At 45.6% G+C, this 20,003-nt stretch overlaps 1 protein-coding gene across 2 annotated transcripts in view; it reads right to left on the bottom strand.

Annotated features, from left to right (window-relative positions):
* LOC132402050 (ras-related protein Ral-A) overlaps positions 1-20,003 on the bottom strand; it is a 42,374-nt gene that overhangs the window by 6,837 nt on the left and 15,534 nt on the right. For both annotated transcript variants that reach the window (XM_059984565.1, XM_059984576.1), the window contains 2 exons: positions 11,050-11,216; positions 6,086-6,294 (listed from right to left, as the gene is read on the bottom strand). In XM_059984565.1, the coding sequence (XP_059840548.1) occupies positions 6,086-6,294; positions 11,050-11,163 (323 nt within the window). In that variant the 5' untranslated portion in view covers positions 11,164-11,216. The remainder of the gene's footprint in view (positions 1-6,085; positions 6,295-11,049; positions 11,217-20,003) is intronic.

The raw sequence follows: 20,003 nt of genomic DNA on the forward strand, positions 1-20,003 counted from the left end.
ACCACTCTCTGTGTGAAGAAGTTTTTCCTCATCTCGGTCTTAAAAGGCTTCCCCTTTGTCCTTAAACTGTGACCCCTCGTTCTGGACTTCCCCAACGTCGGGAACAATCTTCCTGCATTTAGCCTGTCCAATCCCTTTAACACTTCAATAAGATCCCCCCCTCAATCTTCTAAATTCCAGCGAGTATAAGCCAAGTCGATCCAGTCTTTCTTCATATGAAAGTCCTGCCATCCCAGGAATCAATCTGGTGAACTGTAGCGGTGTGCTACAAACAGCGCTAAAATTACGACACGGAGTCGGTAACTGCAGTCGAAGGAAAAACTTTATTCGAAAACTTCAGCCTCACTTTTAAGCCTCTGTCAACCGGCCCCCCATGGCGAAGAGGCTCCAAAGCTCTGTGCTCGCAAACCCCCGTAGGCTATCTAATTGTGAGTCGGTTCGCATACGCTAGGAAATGAGCCGCCACATAACCCCCCCCCAGAACCGGCGATACACCCCCCAATGTCCACAGCCTGGGCCAGAACCTGCTTGGGAGGTCGGCCTCTGCGCCGAGGCGCCGGAAACTCGGCCGGTTGCGCCAGGTCCACATGGGCCGGCTTGAGGCGGTCCACCGTGAAAACCTCCTCCTTCCCCCCAACGTCCAGCACGAACGTGGACCCGTTGTTCCGGAGCACCGTAAACGGCCCCTCGTATGGCCGCTGCAGCGGTGGCCGATGCCCGCCCCTTCGTACAAACACAAACTTACAGTTCCGTAGGTCTTTGGGTACGCAGGTCGGGTGCCGCCCATGCTGTGAAGTGGGTATAGGGGCCAGGTTACCGAGCTTCTCGCGAAGTCTGCCCAGGACTGCAGCGGGTTCTTCCTCTTGCCCCCTCGGGGCTGGTAGGAACTCCCCGGGGACGGCCAGGGGCGCGCCGTATACCAACTCGGCCGACGAGGCGTGCAGGTCGTCCTTGGGCGCTGTGCGGATGCCGAGAAGGACCCAGGGAAGCTCGTCCGCCCAGTTGGCTCCTCGCAGGCGGGCCATGAGGGCCGACTTCAGGTGACGGTGGAAACGCTCCACTAGCCCGTTCGACTGTGGGTGGTAGGCAGTGGTGTGGTGCAGCTGAGTCCCCAAAAGGCTGGCCATAGCTGACCACAGGCTGGAGGTGAACTGGGCGCCTCTGTCGGAGGTAATGTGGGCTGGTACACCAAAGCGGGATATCCAGGTGGCGATCAGGGCTCGGGCGCAAGATTCGGAGGTGGTGTCGGTGAGCGGGACCGCCTCTGGCCATCTTGTGAACCGGTCCACGATAGTCAGGAGGTAACGCGCTCCGCGCGACACTGGCAGGGGGCCCACGATATCCACATGAATGTGGTCGAAACGCCGGTGGGCGGGATGGAACTGCTGCGGTGGGGCTTTGGTGTGCCGCTGAACCTTGGCCGTCTGGCAGTGCATGCACGTCCTGGCCCATTCACTGACCTGTTTGCGGAGTCCGTGCCAAACGAACCTGCTGGAAACCATCCGGACAGTTGTCCGGATGGAAGGATGCGCCAAGTTATGAATGGAGTCGAAAACACGTCGCCGCCAGGCTGCGGGGACGACCGGACGGGGCTGGTTGGTGGCGACGTCACAGAGTAGGGTCCTCTCACCTGGGCCCACGGGGAGGTCCTGGAGCTGCAAACCAGAGACTGCAGTCCTGTAACTCGGAATCTCCTCATCTACCTGCTGTGCCTCTGCCAGTGCCTCAAAGTCTACCCCTTGGGAAAGGGCATGAACGGTAGGGCGAGAGAGCGCATCCGCCACGACATTGTCCTTACCCGAGACGTGCCGGACATCCGTTGTGTATTCAGAGATGTAGGACAGGTGGCGTTGCTGGCGGGATGACCAGGGGTCGGATGCTTTCGTAAACGCAAAGGTAAGCGGTTTGTGGTCCGTGAACGCGGTGAAGGGCCGACCTTCTAGGAAGTACCTGAAATGCCGGATTGCCAGGTAGAGCGCCAACAGTTCCCGGTCAAAAGCACTGTACTTGAGCTCGGGTGGCCGCAGGTGTCTGCTGAAAAACGCCAGGGGTTGCCAGCGACCTGCGATGAGCTGCTCCAGCACCCCACCGACTGCCGTGTTTGATGCGTCCACTGTGAGGGCGGTAGGGGTGTCCATTCTGGGATGTACTAGCATTGCGGCGTCAGCCAAAGCTTCCTTCGTTCGAACGAAAGCGGCGGCGGACTCCTCGTCCCAGGTAATGTCCTTGCTCGGACCCGACATCAGGGCGAACAGGGGGCGCATGATCCGGGCAGCTGAAGGGAGGAAGCGGCGGTAGAAATTGACCATACCTACGAATTCCTGAAGGCCTTTGACCGTGGTGGGTCGGGGGAAGTGGCGGACCGCATCTACCTTAGCGGGCAGAGGGGTTGCCCCGTCTTTAGTAATCCTGTGGCCCAGGAAGTCAATGGTATCAAGTCCGAACTGGCATTTGGCAGGGTTGATTGTAAGACCGTACTCACTCAGTCGGGCGCAGAGTTGACGGAGGTGGGACAGATGCTCCTGACGACTGCCGCTGGCTATGAGGATGTCATCCAAATAGATGAACACGAAGTCCAGGTCCCGTCCCACCGCGTCCATTAACCGCTGGAACGTCTGTGCGGCATTCTTCAGGCCGAACGGCATGCGGAGGAACTCGAAGAGGCCAAACGGGGTGATGAGAGCCGTCTTGGGGACGTCGTCAGGATGCATCGGGATTTGATGGTACCCTCGGACAAGGTCGACCTTGGAGAAGATCCGGGCGCCGTGCAGGTTTGCCGCAAAGTCCTGAATGTGCGGCACAGGGTAGCGGTCCGGTGTGGTAGCCTCGTTCAGCCTGCGGTAGTCACCGCACGGTCTCCAGCCCCCCGTCGCTTTGGGCACCATGTGCAGGGGGGAAGCCCAGGGGCTGTCGGACCGCCGGATGATCCCCAATTCCTCCATTCTCTGGAACTCCTCCTTCGCCAGTCGGAGCTTGTCCGGGGGAAGCCGCCGAGCACGGGCATGGAGGGGTGGTCCCTGTGTCGGGATGTGGTGCTGTACGCCGTGCCTGGGCATGGCTGCTGTGAACTGCGGTGCCAGAACCGATGGGAACTCCGCCAGGACCCTGGTGAAGTCGTTGTCGGACAGCGTGATGGAGCCGAGGTGAGGGGCTGGCAACTGGGCCGCGCCCAGGGAGAACGTCTGAAAGGTCTCGGCGTGTACCAGTCTCTTCCTGGGCAGGTCAACCAGCAGGCTGTGAGCTCGCAAAAAATCCGCACCCAGAAGCGGTTGGGCTACGGCGGCCAGTGTGAAGTCCCACGTGAACTGGCTGGGGCCGAACTGTAGCTGCACCTGACGGGTGCCATAGGTCCTTACTGTGCTGCCATTCACGGCCCTCAGGGGGGGACCCGGTGCCCTGCTGCGAGCGTCGTAACTTGTCGGAGGTAAAACGCTGACCTCAGCCCCAGTATCGACCAAAAAGCGGCGTCCCGACCTGCTATCCCACACATACAGGAGGCTATCCCGATGGCCAGCCGCCGTAGCCATCAGCGGCGGCTGGCCCTGGCGTTTCCCGGGAACTTGCAGGGCGGGCGGCAACGGCGGGCTTCTGCACCCCACCGCTGGTGGTAGAAGCACCAGTGGTCATTGGGCCGGGGGTTAGTGGGCTCTGCGGCCGGGCCTGGACTGGTTTGCTGCCGGGAGCGTGGCTGGGAGATCTGTGCGATGGACGCCCCGCTCACCTTTTTGGCGTTCCACAGCAAGTCCGCCCGGGCTGCCACCTTCCGGGGGTCACTGAAATCCGCGTCGGACAGCAGCAGGCGTATGTCCTCGGGCAGCTGCTCCAGGAATGCCTGCTCAAACATGAGGCCTGTGTGTCCCTCGGCCAGAGACAACATCTCATTCATTAAAGCCGATGGAGGTCTGTCTCCCAAGCCATCCAGGTGCAGTAAACGGGCAGCCCGCTCGCGCCGTGAGAGTCCGAAAGTCCTGAGGAGCAGGGCTTTGAATTCTGCGTACTTGCCGTCTGCCGGGGGCGACTGTACGAACTCCGCGACCTGGGCAGCTGTGTCCTGGTCGAGGGAGCCCACCACGTAGTAGTAGCGGGTGTCTTCTGAGGTGATCCGGCGAACGTGGAATTGGGCTTCGGCTTGCTGGAACCATAGGTCCGGGCGCTGTGTCCAGAAACCCGGCAGTGTCAACGAAACCGCATGAACAGAGGCGGCGTCGGTCATTTCTGGTCCAAAAATCGTTTGGACCGTCGGGGTCACCAATTGTAGCGGTGTGCTACAAACAGCGCTAAAATTACGACACGGAGTCGGTAACTGCAGTCGAAGGAAAAACTTTATTCGAAAACTTCAGCCTCACTTTTAAGCCTCTGTCAACCGGCCCCCCATGGCGAAGAGGCTCCAAAGCTCTGTGCTCGCAAACCCCCGTAGGCTATCTAATTGTGAGTCGGTTCGCATACGCTAGGAAATGAGCCGCCACAGAACCTTCTTTGTACTCCCTCTGACTGTCTTTCCTCCGATCAGGGGACCAAAACTGCACACAAAACTCTAGATGCAGTCTCACCAAGGCCTTGTACAACTGCAGTAGAACCTCCCTGCTCCTATACTCGAATCCTTTTGCTATGAATGCTAACATACCATTTGCCCTTTTCACTGCCTGCTGTACCTGCATGCCCACTTTCAATGACTGGTGTACAATGACACCCAGGTCTCGTTGCACCTCCCCTTTTCCTAATCAGCCACCATTCAGATAATAATCTGTTTTCCTGTTCTTGCAACCAAAGTGGATAACCTCACATTTATCCACATTAAATTGCATCTGCCATGAATTTGCCCACTCACCTAACCTATCCAAGTCACCCTGCATCCTCCTCACAGCTAACACCACCGCCCAGCTTCGTGTCATCCGCAAATTTGGAGATGCTGCATTTAATTCCCTCGTCTAAATCATTAATATATATTGTAAACAACTGGGATCCCAGCACTGAGCCTTGCGGTACCTCACTGGTCACTGTCTGCCATTCTGAAAAGGTCCCATTTATTCCCACTCTTTGCTTCCTGTTTGCCAACCAATTCTCTATCCACATCAATACCATACCCCCAATACCATGTGCTTTAAGTTTGCACATTGATCTCCTGTGTGGGACCTTGTCAAAAGCCTTTTGAAAATCCAAATATACCACATCCACTGGCTCTCCACTATCCACTCTACTAGTTACATCTTCAAAAAATTCTATAAGATTCGTAAGACATGATTTTCCTTTCACAAATCCATGCTGACTTTGTCCGATGATTTCGCCGCTTTCCAAATATGTTGTTATCACATCTTTCACAACTGACTCTTAGCATTTTTCCCACCACTGATGTCAGGCTAACTTGTCTATAATTCCCCGGTTTTTCACTCCCTCCTTTTTTAAGAAGTGGGGTTACATTAGCCACCCTCCAATCCTCAGGAACTAATCCAGAATCTAAGGAGTTTTGAAAAATTATCACTAATGCATCCACTATTTCTTGGGCTACTTCCTTAAGCACTCTGGGATGCAGACCATCTGGTGCTGGGGATTTATCTGCCATTAATCCCTTCAATTTACCTAACACCACTTCCCTACTAACATGTATTTCCCTCAGTTCCTCCATCTCACTAGACCCTCGGTCCCCTACTATTTCCGGAAGATTATTTATGTCCTCCTTAGTGAAGACAGAACCAAAGTAGTTATTCAATTGGTCTGCCATGTCCTTGTTCCCCATGATCAGTTCACCTGTTTCTGACTGTAAGGGACCTACATTTGTCTTAACCAGTCTTTTTCTTTTCACATATCTGTAAAAGCTTTTACAGTCAGATTTTATGTTCCCTGCCAGCTTTCTCTCATAATCTTTTTTCCCTTTCCTAATTAAGCCCTTTGTCCTCCTCTGCTGGTCTCTGAATTTCTCCCAGTCCTTAGGTGTGCCGCTTTTTCTGGTTAATTTGTATGTTTAGAGGTTCTTTGTATTAGGCTGCTCCCTTATCAGGTTAACATCTTCATAAAACACAGTAAAAACACCAAGTAAAATAGTATTGCTTATGAGAATGTTCCTATTGGGTTATATATAAAAACACACCTGAAGTCAGCAGTCGCTGCGAAAGATTCTTGCTCAGTGATGGAGAAAACACACAAGAAGCCTTCTCCACTGCGAAAATAATTATCCCTGATTGCAGCATAATCTTCTTGACCTGCAGTATCCAGGATGTCGATCTGGACTTCTTCACCATCCAAAACCACTTTCTTCCGGTAACTATCTGCTTTTGTAGGCTCATAATCTTCAACAAACTAAAATAGTATGTTACAAACATAGTGATCAAATAGTGATTCAATAAAGTCCTTGTGATGCAGACACTAATTTGTTAGAAACCAAATGTAAGCTTTGGAAGAATGGGAAACATAAACAGCTTTCAAGTTGGCATTTTAGAATATTATTTAAGCCAACAATTTAATTGACTTTGCCACTTAAAAATCTAACATTACAAAAGTATCCAATTTAAAACAAAATACTTAAGACATATGAAAATGAATTTACTAAAACTTTGGATCATCTAAATGATATGTTTAAAGCAAAAGAGGGATATTACTGAAAATACTCAGCAAGTCAGGATGCCTCATGAGGAGAAAAACAAAGATAGTATTTCCGAGTTGAAAACCCAACTGGATAACCTGCTTGAAGATTACAAAACCATAAGACATAGGAGCAGAATTAAGCCATTCAGTCCATTGGATCTGCTCTGTCATTCCATCGTGGTTGATGTATCATTCCCATTTTCCTGCCTTCTCTCTATTAACCTCCACTTTAAATATACCCAATGACTTGGACTCCACAGCCATCTGTAGCAATGAATTCCACAGATTCACTACACTCTGGCTAAAAAAATTCCTCTTCATCTCACTTCTAAAGGGATGTCCTTCTATTCTCAGGCTGTGCCCTCTGATCCTAGACTACTCCACTATTGGAAACATCCTCTACTCTATCTAGGTCTTCAATATTCAATAGGTTTCAGTGAGATTACCTGCCCCCCCCCCCCCATTCTTTTGGACTCAGTTTCAACCTGAAATGCTCCCATAATTGAGACTAAAACAGCTGAGGCAGGGAGAGAGAAATCATGGCTGGGGGAAAAAGAGGAAGGGAGAGGGGATGGAGCAGAAAGCACTAGAGAGACATTTTGTAATGATCAATAAACCAAACGTTTGGAATCAAATTACCTTGCCTGGTGTCTCAGGGCTGGGTGTGTATATGCCCGCAGCAACCCCTACCCCTGGCTTTCCACTTCCTCCTGTCCCACATACGTCCCGCAGTGCTCCACCCTCACCATTCCCGACATCCTTGCTCCCACCAGATTTACAAACTTACTCTCTGCTACACATTAACAAAGACAGTACTGAGCAAAAATTTTAGGTACCTTAACTATACATACAGCGGCATGCAAAATTTTGGGCACCGCCTGGTCAAAATTTCTGTTACTGTAAATAATTAAGTGAGTAGAAGATGAACTGATCTCCAAAAGTCATAAAGTTAAAGATGAAACATTCTTTTCAACATTTTAAGCAAGATTAGTGTATTATTTTCATTTTTTACAATTTTAGAGTGAAAAAAAGGGAAGGAGAACCATGCAAAAGTTTGGGCACCCCAAGAGGTTTGAGCTCTCAGATAACTTTTTCCAAGGTCTCACACCTTAATTAGCTTGTTAGGGCTATGGCTTGTTCACAGTCATCATTAGGAAAGGCCAGGTGATGCAAATTTCAAAGCTTTATAAATACCCTGACTCCTCAAACCTTGTCCCAACAATCAGCAGCCATGGGCTCCTCTAAGCAGCTGCCTAGCACTCTGAAAATTAAAATAAATGATGCCCACAATGCAGGAGAAGGTTATAAAAAGCGTTTTCAGGTAGCTGTTTCCTCAGTTCGTAATGTAATTAAGAAATGGCAGTTAACAGGAACAGTGGAGGTCAAGACGCGGTCTGGGAGACCAAGAAAACTTCCCGACAGAACTGGTCATAGGATTGCTAGAAAGGCAAATCAAAACCCCCATCTGAACTGCAAAGGACCTTCAGGAAGATTTAGCAGACTCTGGAGTGGTGGTGCACTGCTCTATTGTGTAGCGACACCTGCACAAATATGACCCTTCATGGAAGAGTCATCAGAAGAAAACCTTCCCTGCATCCTCACCACAAAATTCAGTGTCAGAAGTTTGCAAAAGAACATCTAAACAAGCCTGATGCATTTTGGAAACAAGTCCTGTGGACTGATGAAGTTAAAATAGAACTTTTTGACCGCAATGAGCAAAGGTATGTTTGGAGAAAAAAGGGTGCAGAATTTCATGAAAAGAACACCTCTCCAACTGTTAAGCATGGGGGTGGATCAATCATGCTTTGGGCTTGTGTTGCAGCCAGTGGCACAGGGAACATTTCACTGGTCGAGGGAAGAATGAATTCAATTAAATACCAGCAAATTCTGGAAGCAAACATCACACCATCTGTAAAAAATCTGAAGGTGAATACAGGATGGCTTCTACAACAGGATAATGATCCTAAACACACCTCAAAATCCACAATGGACCACCTCAAGAGGTGCAAGCAGAAAGTTTTGCCATGGCCTTCACAGTCCCCTGACCTAAACATCATTGAAAATCTGTGAATAGACCTTGAAAGAGCAGTGCATGCAAGACAGCCCAAGAATCTCACAGATCTAGAAGCCTTTTGCAAGGAAGAATGGGTGAAAATCCCCCAAACCAGAATTGAAAGACTCTTAGCTGGCTACAGAAAGCATTTACAAGCAGTGATACTTGCCAAATAGGGTGTTACTAAGTACTGACCATGCAGGGTGCCCAAATTTTTGTTTTGGGCTCTTTTCCTTTTTTTGTTATTTTGAAACTGTAAAGATGGAAATAATAAAGTAATCTTGCTTAAAATATTTAAGAAATGTGTCATCTTTAGCTTTATGCCTTTTGGAAATCAGGTAATCTTTTACTTGTTTAACTTTTGCATGCCACTGTACATGCCCAAGAGTTTTGCACATTACTGTAGATTTCCAGCATTTGCACCTTTTTCCTGATTAACTGATGTTTAAAACATTGTTTACAAATTCAGAGAGTTCACAAAGTCCTAAATGCAGTATTTCTAAACAATCAGCAATCAATAGTTTCATTATCTTCCACTGAGAGCAAAATGGATCACTCAGAAATACAATTTTCTATAAAAGTTACCTGCAACCAAGGCTTCTCCCCCACCATCTTAACTGAATTTTAGAAAAGGACCATTGACAGCGTCCTAACAAAGACTGATTGAAAGTAAAGAAAGATTTGTGCCGAGTTATAAGTAGCAACATGAACATTTGGGCAGACACATTTAACTAGGGACAGCAACTCACAGAAAGGAGGAAGGAAAGAAGAGTGCTGTATACAAGCTTCCAAAGGAGCAGAAGATAAGGAGTAGAATTCGTAGGCGTGTAAAGCCCTGATTTGTAATGTGAGTAGTTCTAGGGAGCTTGTATCAGGATTGATGTACTGGCCTTGAAGGGTCTGCAGTAGTTTTCTAGAATTACACCTGGTCTCCAGGAGTTGCATTTCCTGGGAGTTAGGCAAGTATTGATGTTGATCATGGACTTTTTTTTGGAAGGAAAATATGTTGTCTGGGCCAACAAGCATGGACACTGCCTTCAGTTGGAGCAGAGGGAAGTCACAAACTACTAAGAAAAAAAATCATACCAGGCCGGCTGCCAAAGCGTTCTGTAAAAATGGAGTAATTAGAATAGCAAACAGCTGGGAATACAACTCCACAATAACAAACTGAATTAATTTTAAATACGTTATAAAACAGGTATACAAGTGACCATGAAGCTCCCAATAATTCAATGGGTTTAATAATACATATTAGGAAGAAAATCTGGATCACTCCTACGCCGGCTGCCCTCAAGTATCTTAACTCCTAACTCAGTACCAAGAACAAGAGCATTACGGGTTTTACCACCATGGTTTCTGCTGTGATGTTTGTTTATTTATTGAGATACAGCATGGAACAAGCCCTCTCGGCCCGTCGAGACCATGCCACCCAGCAGCCCCCGATGTAAACCTAGCCTCATCATGGGGCAATTTACAATGACTGCTACATCTTTGGACTGTGGGAGAAAACCAGAGCACAGAGGAAAGCCACGCGGTCACAGAGAGAATTTACAAACCCCTTACAGACAGTGGCAGGAATTGAAAACTGGTCGCTGGCATTGTAAAGTGCTGTGCTAATCACTACACCACTGTTCTGCCCATTGTGCGCACAGAACTTTCTAAGGGCAACTATGAATGGCCAGTAAATCCCCCTCCAAATTCCAAGAAAATAGTATGGAGAACAGCACCTAAACTGGAATGTATGTCTGGTCATTTAATTCTTCTCATGTGATTGTTCCATCACATTAAATATGTAAGCACACAGCTTCACTGAAGTTCCTTCCAGTCTGGAACATTCAGATTAACGTATCAATAATCTACAATCAAATTACCGAATTGCAATATTTAAAATTTTATCCGAAGATCGAGGACAACTTCAAGAAGTGATGCCTCAAAAAGGTGGCATCCATCATTAAGGACCCCCCCCCCCACCCCAATCACCCAGGACATACTCTCTTCTCATTGCTATCAAGAAAGAGGAGGTACAGAAGCCAGAAGGCACACACAATAATTCAGGAACAGCTTCTTCCCCGCTGCCATCCGATTTCTGAATGGACACTGAACCCTTGGACGTCACCTCACTACTTTTTTTTTCCTATTTTTGCACTACTTGTCTAATTTAACTATTTACATGCTTACAATAATTCCGTTTTTTCCTATTATGTATTGCACTGTACTACTGCCACAAATATGTCAGTGACACATGATCCTGATTGTCAGGCATTTTAAATGCTCCCTAGTTTTATTAATGAAAAAAAATATATTTATTACTGGACATTGGCCCCAAAAGAGAAAAACTTTCAAAATATTATTGAAGATACAAGAAATTAATATAACCAATCATTAGAGAAAATAGGGCACAATAGAAATATTCTTACCTCATCATACATGAATTGCAGTGTTAGGGCAGATTTTCCCACACCACCACTCCCAACCATAATAACTTTGTGGAGTGCCAAGGAATTCTGGCCTTTGGTCTTGGCTGCTGCCATTTTATGAATGTAGGAGATTTGCCGAGTGTGAAGTTTGATAGATGAACTTCCACCTAAAACATTAATTAAAAACAACTTTGGAACATGGGCACATTCTGAACTGAAGACTGAAATCATCGTGTCCAGATAATAGTATTGACACCAGAAAACCTGGCACAATCTGTGAGATTACACAGATGTGAAAGCACAAGAGCACAATCATTTGAATGACAGAGTAGGTTTGAGAGGCCAAATGACCTTGTTCTGTTTCCATTTTCTGTTCTTATACCATCTACTGAATGCAGAAAGTGGGCTGCCTACTTTTTGTAAGAACAGAACTGAATGCAAGGCCATCATCTTAATTAGGCATAATGAAGCCTGTTAAAGTCAGAACTAATTGTAAAATATTATGCAAATTAACAGCAATAATGAAGATGGATTGGCCATTCAGCTAACATAATGAAGTCAAAATCCATGTGATTATTTGAAAACTAGTAGCAAGAGAACAAGAAGCAGGTTGTTTCTGCATGTGAAAAAGAAATTTTCCATATTTTAAAAACACGACCAGAAGCTAAAGTCAAGCCATCTTATGAAAGAACCATCAAAGTTAAAGGCAATTAAATCTATTTGTGCCGTAGACTTAACTGTAAACCATCACTCACACCTCTTTACATTGGCGGCACAGCAGTGGAAACTGCGAGCACTTTCAAACTTCTGGGAGTGCACATCTCGCTCAGGTATACTCACCAATACCTCTGCTGTATTAGGAGGCTGACGAGAGCTGGACTATGTACATCTATACTCACATCCTACAGACGCACAGTCCAGAGCATCCTAACATGTGGCATCACAGCTTGGTTCGGAAACTGCACTGCAGTGGTCAGGAAAGCTCTGCAACGGGTAGTCAAGACTGCCCAGTGCATCACTGGCACCAGCCTATCCATTACCAAGGACATACAAACAGAAAGGTGCAGGACAAAGACCAGTAACGTCATGAAGGATCCTAGCCACCCTTCCCTGCGCCTGGACTGTCTGTTCCATTTTCATCAGGGAGGAGGCTACGTGACATTTAACAATCTTGAATCTACAGTATCACGCAAACACAATTTCCTAGCTGGGTTCTCTAGACTTCTGAGAACCTTAACGTGATTCTCAATTCTCACATTCAACTAAAGGCAGAAAAACAAGGTACTGTGTGTAGGCTGGGAATGGATATCCTGTTCACAAACATGAAACAGCACACTACTGAGTTTCAATTTACTTGCTTTTGCACATCAGATTAAGGAAGTTTATGAAGTGAAGGCAAATCAGGAAACAACCTGGGTCAGGCCTATATTCTTCACATTTCTAAATTATTGGTAATCTCCTTGCATGACTGTAAAGCATTTCAAGTAATTATGTAACCAAGTCAGGCCCTATATGGAATAGAGGGCATCAGATGAAATAATAGTGATAGATCATGGTAAAGTGTACAAGCAATGATTCAATAATAAACAGGAACCACCAGCTTCACTAACATAACTTTGCTGTCTAGTATTACTCAAGCTTCCAAAAAAAAAACAAAGCCTAGTTACACAAGAACCAGGAAGACGAAGGATCTCAGCCTGGAATGTCTGGCAGCATCTCTTCTTCTTTATAGATGATGCCTGACTTGCTGCATTCCTCCAGCATTTTGTGCTTGTAACTCAAGAACTACAGCATCTACAGAAACTCTGATGTGTTTAGAAGAACTAGGAGTACGAATCGGCCATCTGGTCCATTGAGCCTGCTCTGCCGTTCAATAAGATCATGCCTAATCTGGCTGTGGATACAGTTCTACCGACCTGCCCTTTCCCGTAACGATATGTAATTTTTAATTCCTGTTAGTTCTAACAAAAACAAGTCAGATTAATGAACCTGATACAACTGAATTCACATGAAATAAATATAAAACAGCTCGTGTGGGCTTAGTTCTAATTCACATGTTCATATTCGAGAAACACATTGAGCAATGCTGTTTTCTGTTGGAAAGGTGAACCGCATTTCTGTTTGTCACAGGTGATTTGCTTCTATTAAATGCAGTTCATTATTCTACTCATAAACACGGGATTCTGCAGATGCTGGAAATCCACAGCAACACCCACACACAAAATGCTAGAGGAACTCAGCAGATCAGGCAGTATTTACAGAGAGGAATAAAGAGATGATGTCTCGGCCCGAGACCCTTCATCAAAACTGGAAAGGAAGGGGGTGGGTGAGAGAAAGGAGAACAAACTAGAATATGACAGGTGAAACCAGGTGAGACAGAAGGTGGATGGGTGGGGGTTGAGATGAAGTGAAAAGCCAGGAGGTGATCTGTGGAAGAGGTAAAGAGCTGAAGGAGGATGAATTTGAAAGGCAAGGAGAGTGGACCTTGGGAAAAAGGGAAGGTGGAGGGGGCACCATGAGAGAAGTGAAGGGCAGATGAGAAGAGAAGGGGTAAGTTGGCAGCCAGAATGAGGAATGGAAAAAGAGGAAGGGAGAGAAATTACCGGAAGGAAGAGAAATCAATGTTCATGCTATCAGGTTGGAGGCTACCGAAACAGAATGCGGTATTGTTCCTCCGACCGGAGAGTGACCTCATCATGGCAATCAATGAGGCCATAGACCTACATGTTGTGATGGGAATAGGGGCTGGAATTAGAAGGCTGGCCTCCAGGAATTCCTGCCTGTTGCAGATAGAGCAAAGGTGTTTGACATAGCAGACCCCAATCTATGCTGAGTCTCACCAATGCACCAGATACAGTAGAAACAAAAAAACCTAATACAGGCCCTTTGGCCCACAATGCTGCGCCAAACACGTACAAACAGAAGATGACTGGCAGATTAGCAGGCAGAGTGTTGCCTCATCTGGAAGAACTGTTTTGGGACCTTGAATGGAAGTGAGGGAGGAGGTGATTCCTCTTGTTCCTGTTCACAGATACGTGACATATACCACCCCATTCAACTGTTCAATTCAACAGACAACAAATTTGGAATCCAATGTTTCACAGTCCTATACCGATGTCAATCGCACCACATGATGCCTCAGCTTTAACATAACAGAAAAATAACCAGAAGAGAGATGAGGTCCTCTGTTGGTCAGGGCTGGCCAAGGATATTGTGTCGTAACTGAATACACGATATGCAAGCCAGGCCAGAACGATATGGAGAGCAAGCTGTTGCACATGTAACAGGCTCCCCCTTTCCACACAGCTGATAAATCCAAGGAATGGCAGAGACCAATACAGTTTAACAACACTGGCATCACAGGAGTTGCCAGTCAGCATTGAACTCAATGTAGGACTGCCTTGGTGACACAAGCTCAGGTCTGTACTCGTGGAATTCATAAGGATGAGGGGGGTCTCATTGAAACCTTTTGAACATTGAAAGGCCTAGACAGAGAAGATGTGGAAAGGATGTTTCCCGTGGTGGGAGAGTCTAGGACAGGAGGGCACAGCCGCAAAATAGAGGGGCATCCTTTCAAGACAGAGATGCTGATAAATTTCTTTAGCCAACGGATGGTGAATTTGTTGCCACATGCAGCTGTAGAGCCCAGGGCCTTGGGTGTATTTAAGGCAGAGATTGATAGGTTTTTGATTGGACATGGCATCAAAGGTTATGGAGAGAAGGCCAGGAACTAGGGTTAGGAGAAGATAGAGAAAAAAAAGGATCAGCCATGATTGAATGGCAGAGCTGATTCAATGGGCCAAATAGCCTAATTCTGCTCCTATGTCTTAAGTTAACCTTTACGGTGTTCTGCACAAGGACTCCCAAATCCCTTTGCATCTCAGATTTCTGGATTTTTTCCTCATTTAGAAAATAGTCTGCACATTTATTTCTACCACCAAAGCGTTCAGTCATGGCAATTTAGTCACATTCTTCCCCCCCCCCCCCCAACCTGAAGCAATTAACAGTTAAGTGCCAACTGTTCTACAGTCAGCCCTCCTTATTCGTGAGTTCCACATGCGCAAATTCAACCAACTGTGAATCCAGAAAACCCGGAAGTGCTCTTCCAGCACTCATTGTTCGAGCATGTACAGACTATTTTCTTGTCATTATTCCCTAAACAATGCAGTATAACAACTATTTACATAGGATTTACATTGTACTAGGCATTATAAGTAATGTAGAGATGATTTAAAGTATATGGGAGGATGTGCGTAGGCTAATGTGGATCAGGATCGAAAAATAATTAGTTCCCTTACTAAGTAAGTCGGAACAGCTACATCCAGTATTATTTAGCGTCAGTTAGTCAGACATTTGTCTTAGAAAATAGTATATATTTAACCTTTCTATGCATATAAAACACTTAAGAAACGTATGTATTCCAATAATTAAACCACTGCGTTGCTTAGTAATAATTGTAGCTTTCATCAGGGCAGGGCCTTTCTCACTTTATCCTTTAAAATTGTTCCGATCGTTGACCAACGGTAGCCTAACGCTTTTCCAATGACCGATGGCGTTTCACCTCTTTCTGATAGCTTTATTATTCCCACTTTATTTTCAATCGTGATTATTTTCGTGAACAGAAACACTGCGGATTCAGAGCGCCTCTGGGTCCTAAAGACCACCACTCTGAGACAGGTTAAATAAGGTCCGGGGTTCCACTGGGTCCTAAAGTCCATCGCACTGAAACCGGTTAAATAAGGGACTCGAGCATCCATATTTTTTGGTATCCGCGAGGTGTCCCTGAACCAATCCCTCGCGGATAAGGAGGACCGACTGTACTTATCAAGAGAGTTCTCCTCCATGACCCTAACTGCAGTTTGTATATTGACAGCAATCAGGCGCTCAGGCTAACATAAGAGCATCCTTCAGGAGGGTGAATCCATGAAGAGTATCCAGCCCAGATGGGGTACCTGACCCTGGCCTGTGCTGATTAACCCCTCAGTCTGGAACTGAGGTACCCAACTGCTTCAAGCTGGCTTCAACTATGCCTGTGCTTGAGAAGAACTTGGTGACCTGTCTCAATGACTATTGCCCAGTAGCACTTACACTCACCGTGATAAAGTGCTTTGAGAGATTGGTGATGAGGAGCGATTTGGATCTACTTCAATTTGTCTATTGTCACAACAAGTCAGCAGCAGATACTATTTCATTGGCTCTTCTCTCAACTGTGGAATATCTGGACAACAAAGATGCATACATCAGGACGCTCTTCGTTGATCACAGCTCAGCATTCAATACTGAAACACTGTCTCCTCAGAACTAATCAACAAGCCTCAAGACCTTGGCCTCAAAACCTCCTTGTGAAACTGGATCCTCAATTTCCTCAGTTGCAGACCCCAGTCAGTTCTGATTGGCAAAAAAACATCTCCACTATTTCCATCAGAACAGCTGCACCACAAGGCTACACGCTTAGCCCCCTGTTGTACTCACTTTATACTTATGACTTTGTGGCTAAGCACAGCTCCAATGCCATAATTAAGTTTGCAGACGACATCACTGTTGTTGGCTAAATCAGAGGTGCTGACAAATCAGCAAATAGGAGGGAAATTGAAAATCTGGCAAAGTGGTGTCACAACAACATCCTTTCACTCAATATCAGCAAGACCAAGGAACTGATGGACTTCAGGAAGAGGAAACCAGAGGTCCATAGCCAGACCTTATTAGGGAATTTGAGTTGGAGTGGGTCAGCAATTTTAAATTCTTCGGTATTATCATTTTAGAGGTTCTGTCACGAGGGTGCACCTGGATGACAGACTTGAGTGGAGCACCAACACAGAGGCTGTGTACAAGAATGGCCAGAATTGTCTCTACCTCCTGAGGTGACTAAGGTCCTTTGGGTATGCAGGCCTCTCCTTCACGTGTTCTAGCAATTTGTTGTCGCCAGTACAACCTTCTACGGTTGATGCCAACAGGCTCAGTAAATTGATTAGAAAGTCTGGCTCTGTTACAGGAGTCAAACTGGACACACTGGAGACTGTGGTAGAACAAAGGACCCTACAGAAAATCCTGGCAATTCTGGACAATGTTTCTCACCCTCTGCATGCCACCTTGGTTGAACAAAGAAGCACTTTCAGTAACAGACAACTGCGCTGCTCCAAAGAGTGGTTTGTAAGGTAATGCTTACCTTTGGCCATAAGGATCTATAATGAGTCAACCTATAGCACAGGAAGTGATGACCCCTCCCGTGAGATTGTTTGGGGTAACGGATTTTTTATTCTTTTTACTTCTCTTTAATAGTTTTATCTGTGCACTTGTAATGCTACTGTAAACTATAATCTCCTTTGGGATCAATAAAGTATCAGTCTATCTCCAAGTGTGGTTACTAAGAAACCACAGCATCGCCTCTATTTACACAGAAGTTCGCAAAGATTCAACATGACATCTAAAACTTTGACAAACTTCTATAGATGTATAGCGGAAGAGTATATTGACTAGTTGCATCAGTCAGGTATGGAAGATCAATGCCCTCGAACAGAAAATCCTACAAAAGATAGCGGATACAGCCCAGTCCATTCCCCTAGCACCCAGGCCATACCCTCTTCTTACTGCTGCCATCAGGAAGTTGGCACGGGGACTCAGGATCCATGACACTAGGTTCAGGAGAATTTATTAGCCCTCAACCATTGGACACTTAATACAGCGGGGATAGTTTTATTCACCCCATCACAGATCCGTTTCCTCAACCTATGGATTCGCTTCATCTCATGTTCTTGATATTTATTGTTTATTTATTATTTCTTTTTTCCCTTTTGTATTTGTACTGTGTGTTGCATTTTGCACACTGTCCATTGTGTTGGGTGTGGTCTTTCACTGATTCTATCATGGTTCTTAGATTTACTTAGAAAATGAATCTCAGGGCTATATATGGTAATGTGTACTTTGATAATAAATATACTTTGAACTTGAACTTCAGAGAGCAAGGCAGAAGTTGAAATGTCAGGAAAGGAAGGCGGTATCAGCTGCTTTATAAGAGATGTAATCCAATGGCTCTAGGTTGCTCCAAGACATCTGTTAATCCCTAAAACTTTCCAAAGTCTACTAATGTGCTGTAAATTGGATTTGAACAACTGCAGAATCTTACTTATATTTCAAAGTAAATTTATTATCAAAATACGTATGTCACCATATACTTCCCTGAGATTCATTTTTGAAATTAACATATTTCAAATCAATAGCAATATACAAGTAATCCCTTTGTTTTGGGGGAGGGGTAGATTGTGTTCCTGGAAAATGGGCCATATCAAAATTTCTTGGTAACGCAAAGTCACATCATCTGTGCATGTGGCAATAAATGTGAGATGAGAAAATTGTGTTAATTTATTTGCTTTTTTAAATCCACACAAGTTCTATGAATGCCAATTTTAAAATCACATCTCAAATTTTCCGGTAGTGAATTTTGAGTTCTGTATGAGCAGATTTTTGTAACCTGAGCAGCCATAAAGAATGGGTTGCACGAACTGGCATCTAAACTAGTTAAAAATTCATAAGTAACTGCAGAATGCAACTCCATTCTCCAGAGATTTGCAACCTTGTGATAAGCTAGACTGTCCATGGTCCAATTTCCTAATGATTAAAATGCCAATAAAGCAATGGAGAATGTTTAACCATACTGGTCCTGTGTCATATTAATTATGTTCCCAAACAGCCAGAGCTGCACTTGTCAGGAAAACCCAGCCTTGGAATGACATAAGAGAGGATAATACAAAATTAAAAAGAGAAAAACTGATTTATCTCTTGCAAAACAGATGATAAAAATCTACAAAAAATGAGCAAAGAAAAAAGATTAAAATGTATTTTTTTTTAAATTGTGTTATAATAAAGTGGTTAGGAGATGTGCAGTCTTTTGGAAAATATATAAGCTGTTGTATTTTTTAATATAAAGACTGCAGACAAACTGAATTTGCCCTAGTAGTAACGACTCAGTGGGGGTGGAGACAAGTCTCTACCAAAGGAGGTGTCAGGTGCTCCTTCCCTCCGCTAGCCTGCGGGTCACCCTTGGGCAAGGTGTAGCACCTGCTTAGCCCCTCCCCCCCCCGATCAGGGTTACATGAAGTCATAGGAGTAGGAACTAGATAATGGATGGTCACTGAGCAGCTGGTGAACATACATAGCCGACCACGTTGACCAATTTTATCCATTACTATCCTTTTGCTCTTAATATACCTGTAGAAGCTCTTTGGATTATCCTTCACCTTGACTGCCAAAGCTATCTCATGTCTTCTTTTAACCCTCCTGATTTCCTTCTTAAGTAATTTTTTTTGCAACTTTTTATACTCAAGCACCTTATTTGCTCCCTGTTTCCTATACATGTCATACATCTCTCCCTTCTTCTTTATCAAAGTCCCAATATCCCTAGAGAACCAAGGTTCCTTATTCTTATTCACTTTGCCTTTAATCCTGACAGGAACATATAAACTCTGCACTCTCAGAATTTCTCCTTTGAAGGCCTCCCACTTACCAATCACATCCTTGCCAGAGAACAACCTGTCCCTATCCACAATTTTTAGATCCTTTCTCGTTTCTTCAAATTTGGCCTTTTTCCAGTTTAGAACCTAAACCCGAGGACCAGATCTATCTTTATCCATGATCAGGTTCAAACTAATGGTGTTATGATCACTGGAACCAAAGTGTTCCCCTGGACCAGGGGTCGGCAACCCGCGGCTCCGGAGCCACATGCGACTCTTTCATCTCTGTGCTGCGGCTCCCCGTGGTTTGTTAGTTTTTGAAATGTAATTCGAAATTTGAAGATAATGGTGATCTTGTACAATCTAAATAAAACATTGTGGAGACCCCATTTCCTGGCACATCCGAACTGGCTCACAATTAGCCACCGTTCCGGCTAAGGGAGATAGCCTACGGGGGTTTGTGAGTACGTGTCTTTTGTAGCATCCGCGCCCACGGGGACGGGTTGA

This window comes from Hypanus sabinus, chromosome 1 (genome assembly GCF_030144855.1).
Source record: "Hypanus sabinus isolate sHypSab1 chromosome 1, sHypSab1.hap1, whole genome shotgun sequence".
Lineage (NCBI taxonomy): Eukaryota > Metazoa > Chordata > Chondrichthyes > Myliobatiformes > Dasyatidae > Hypanus > Hypanus sabinus.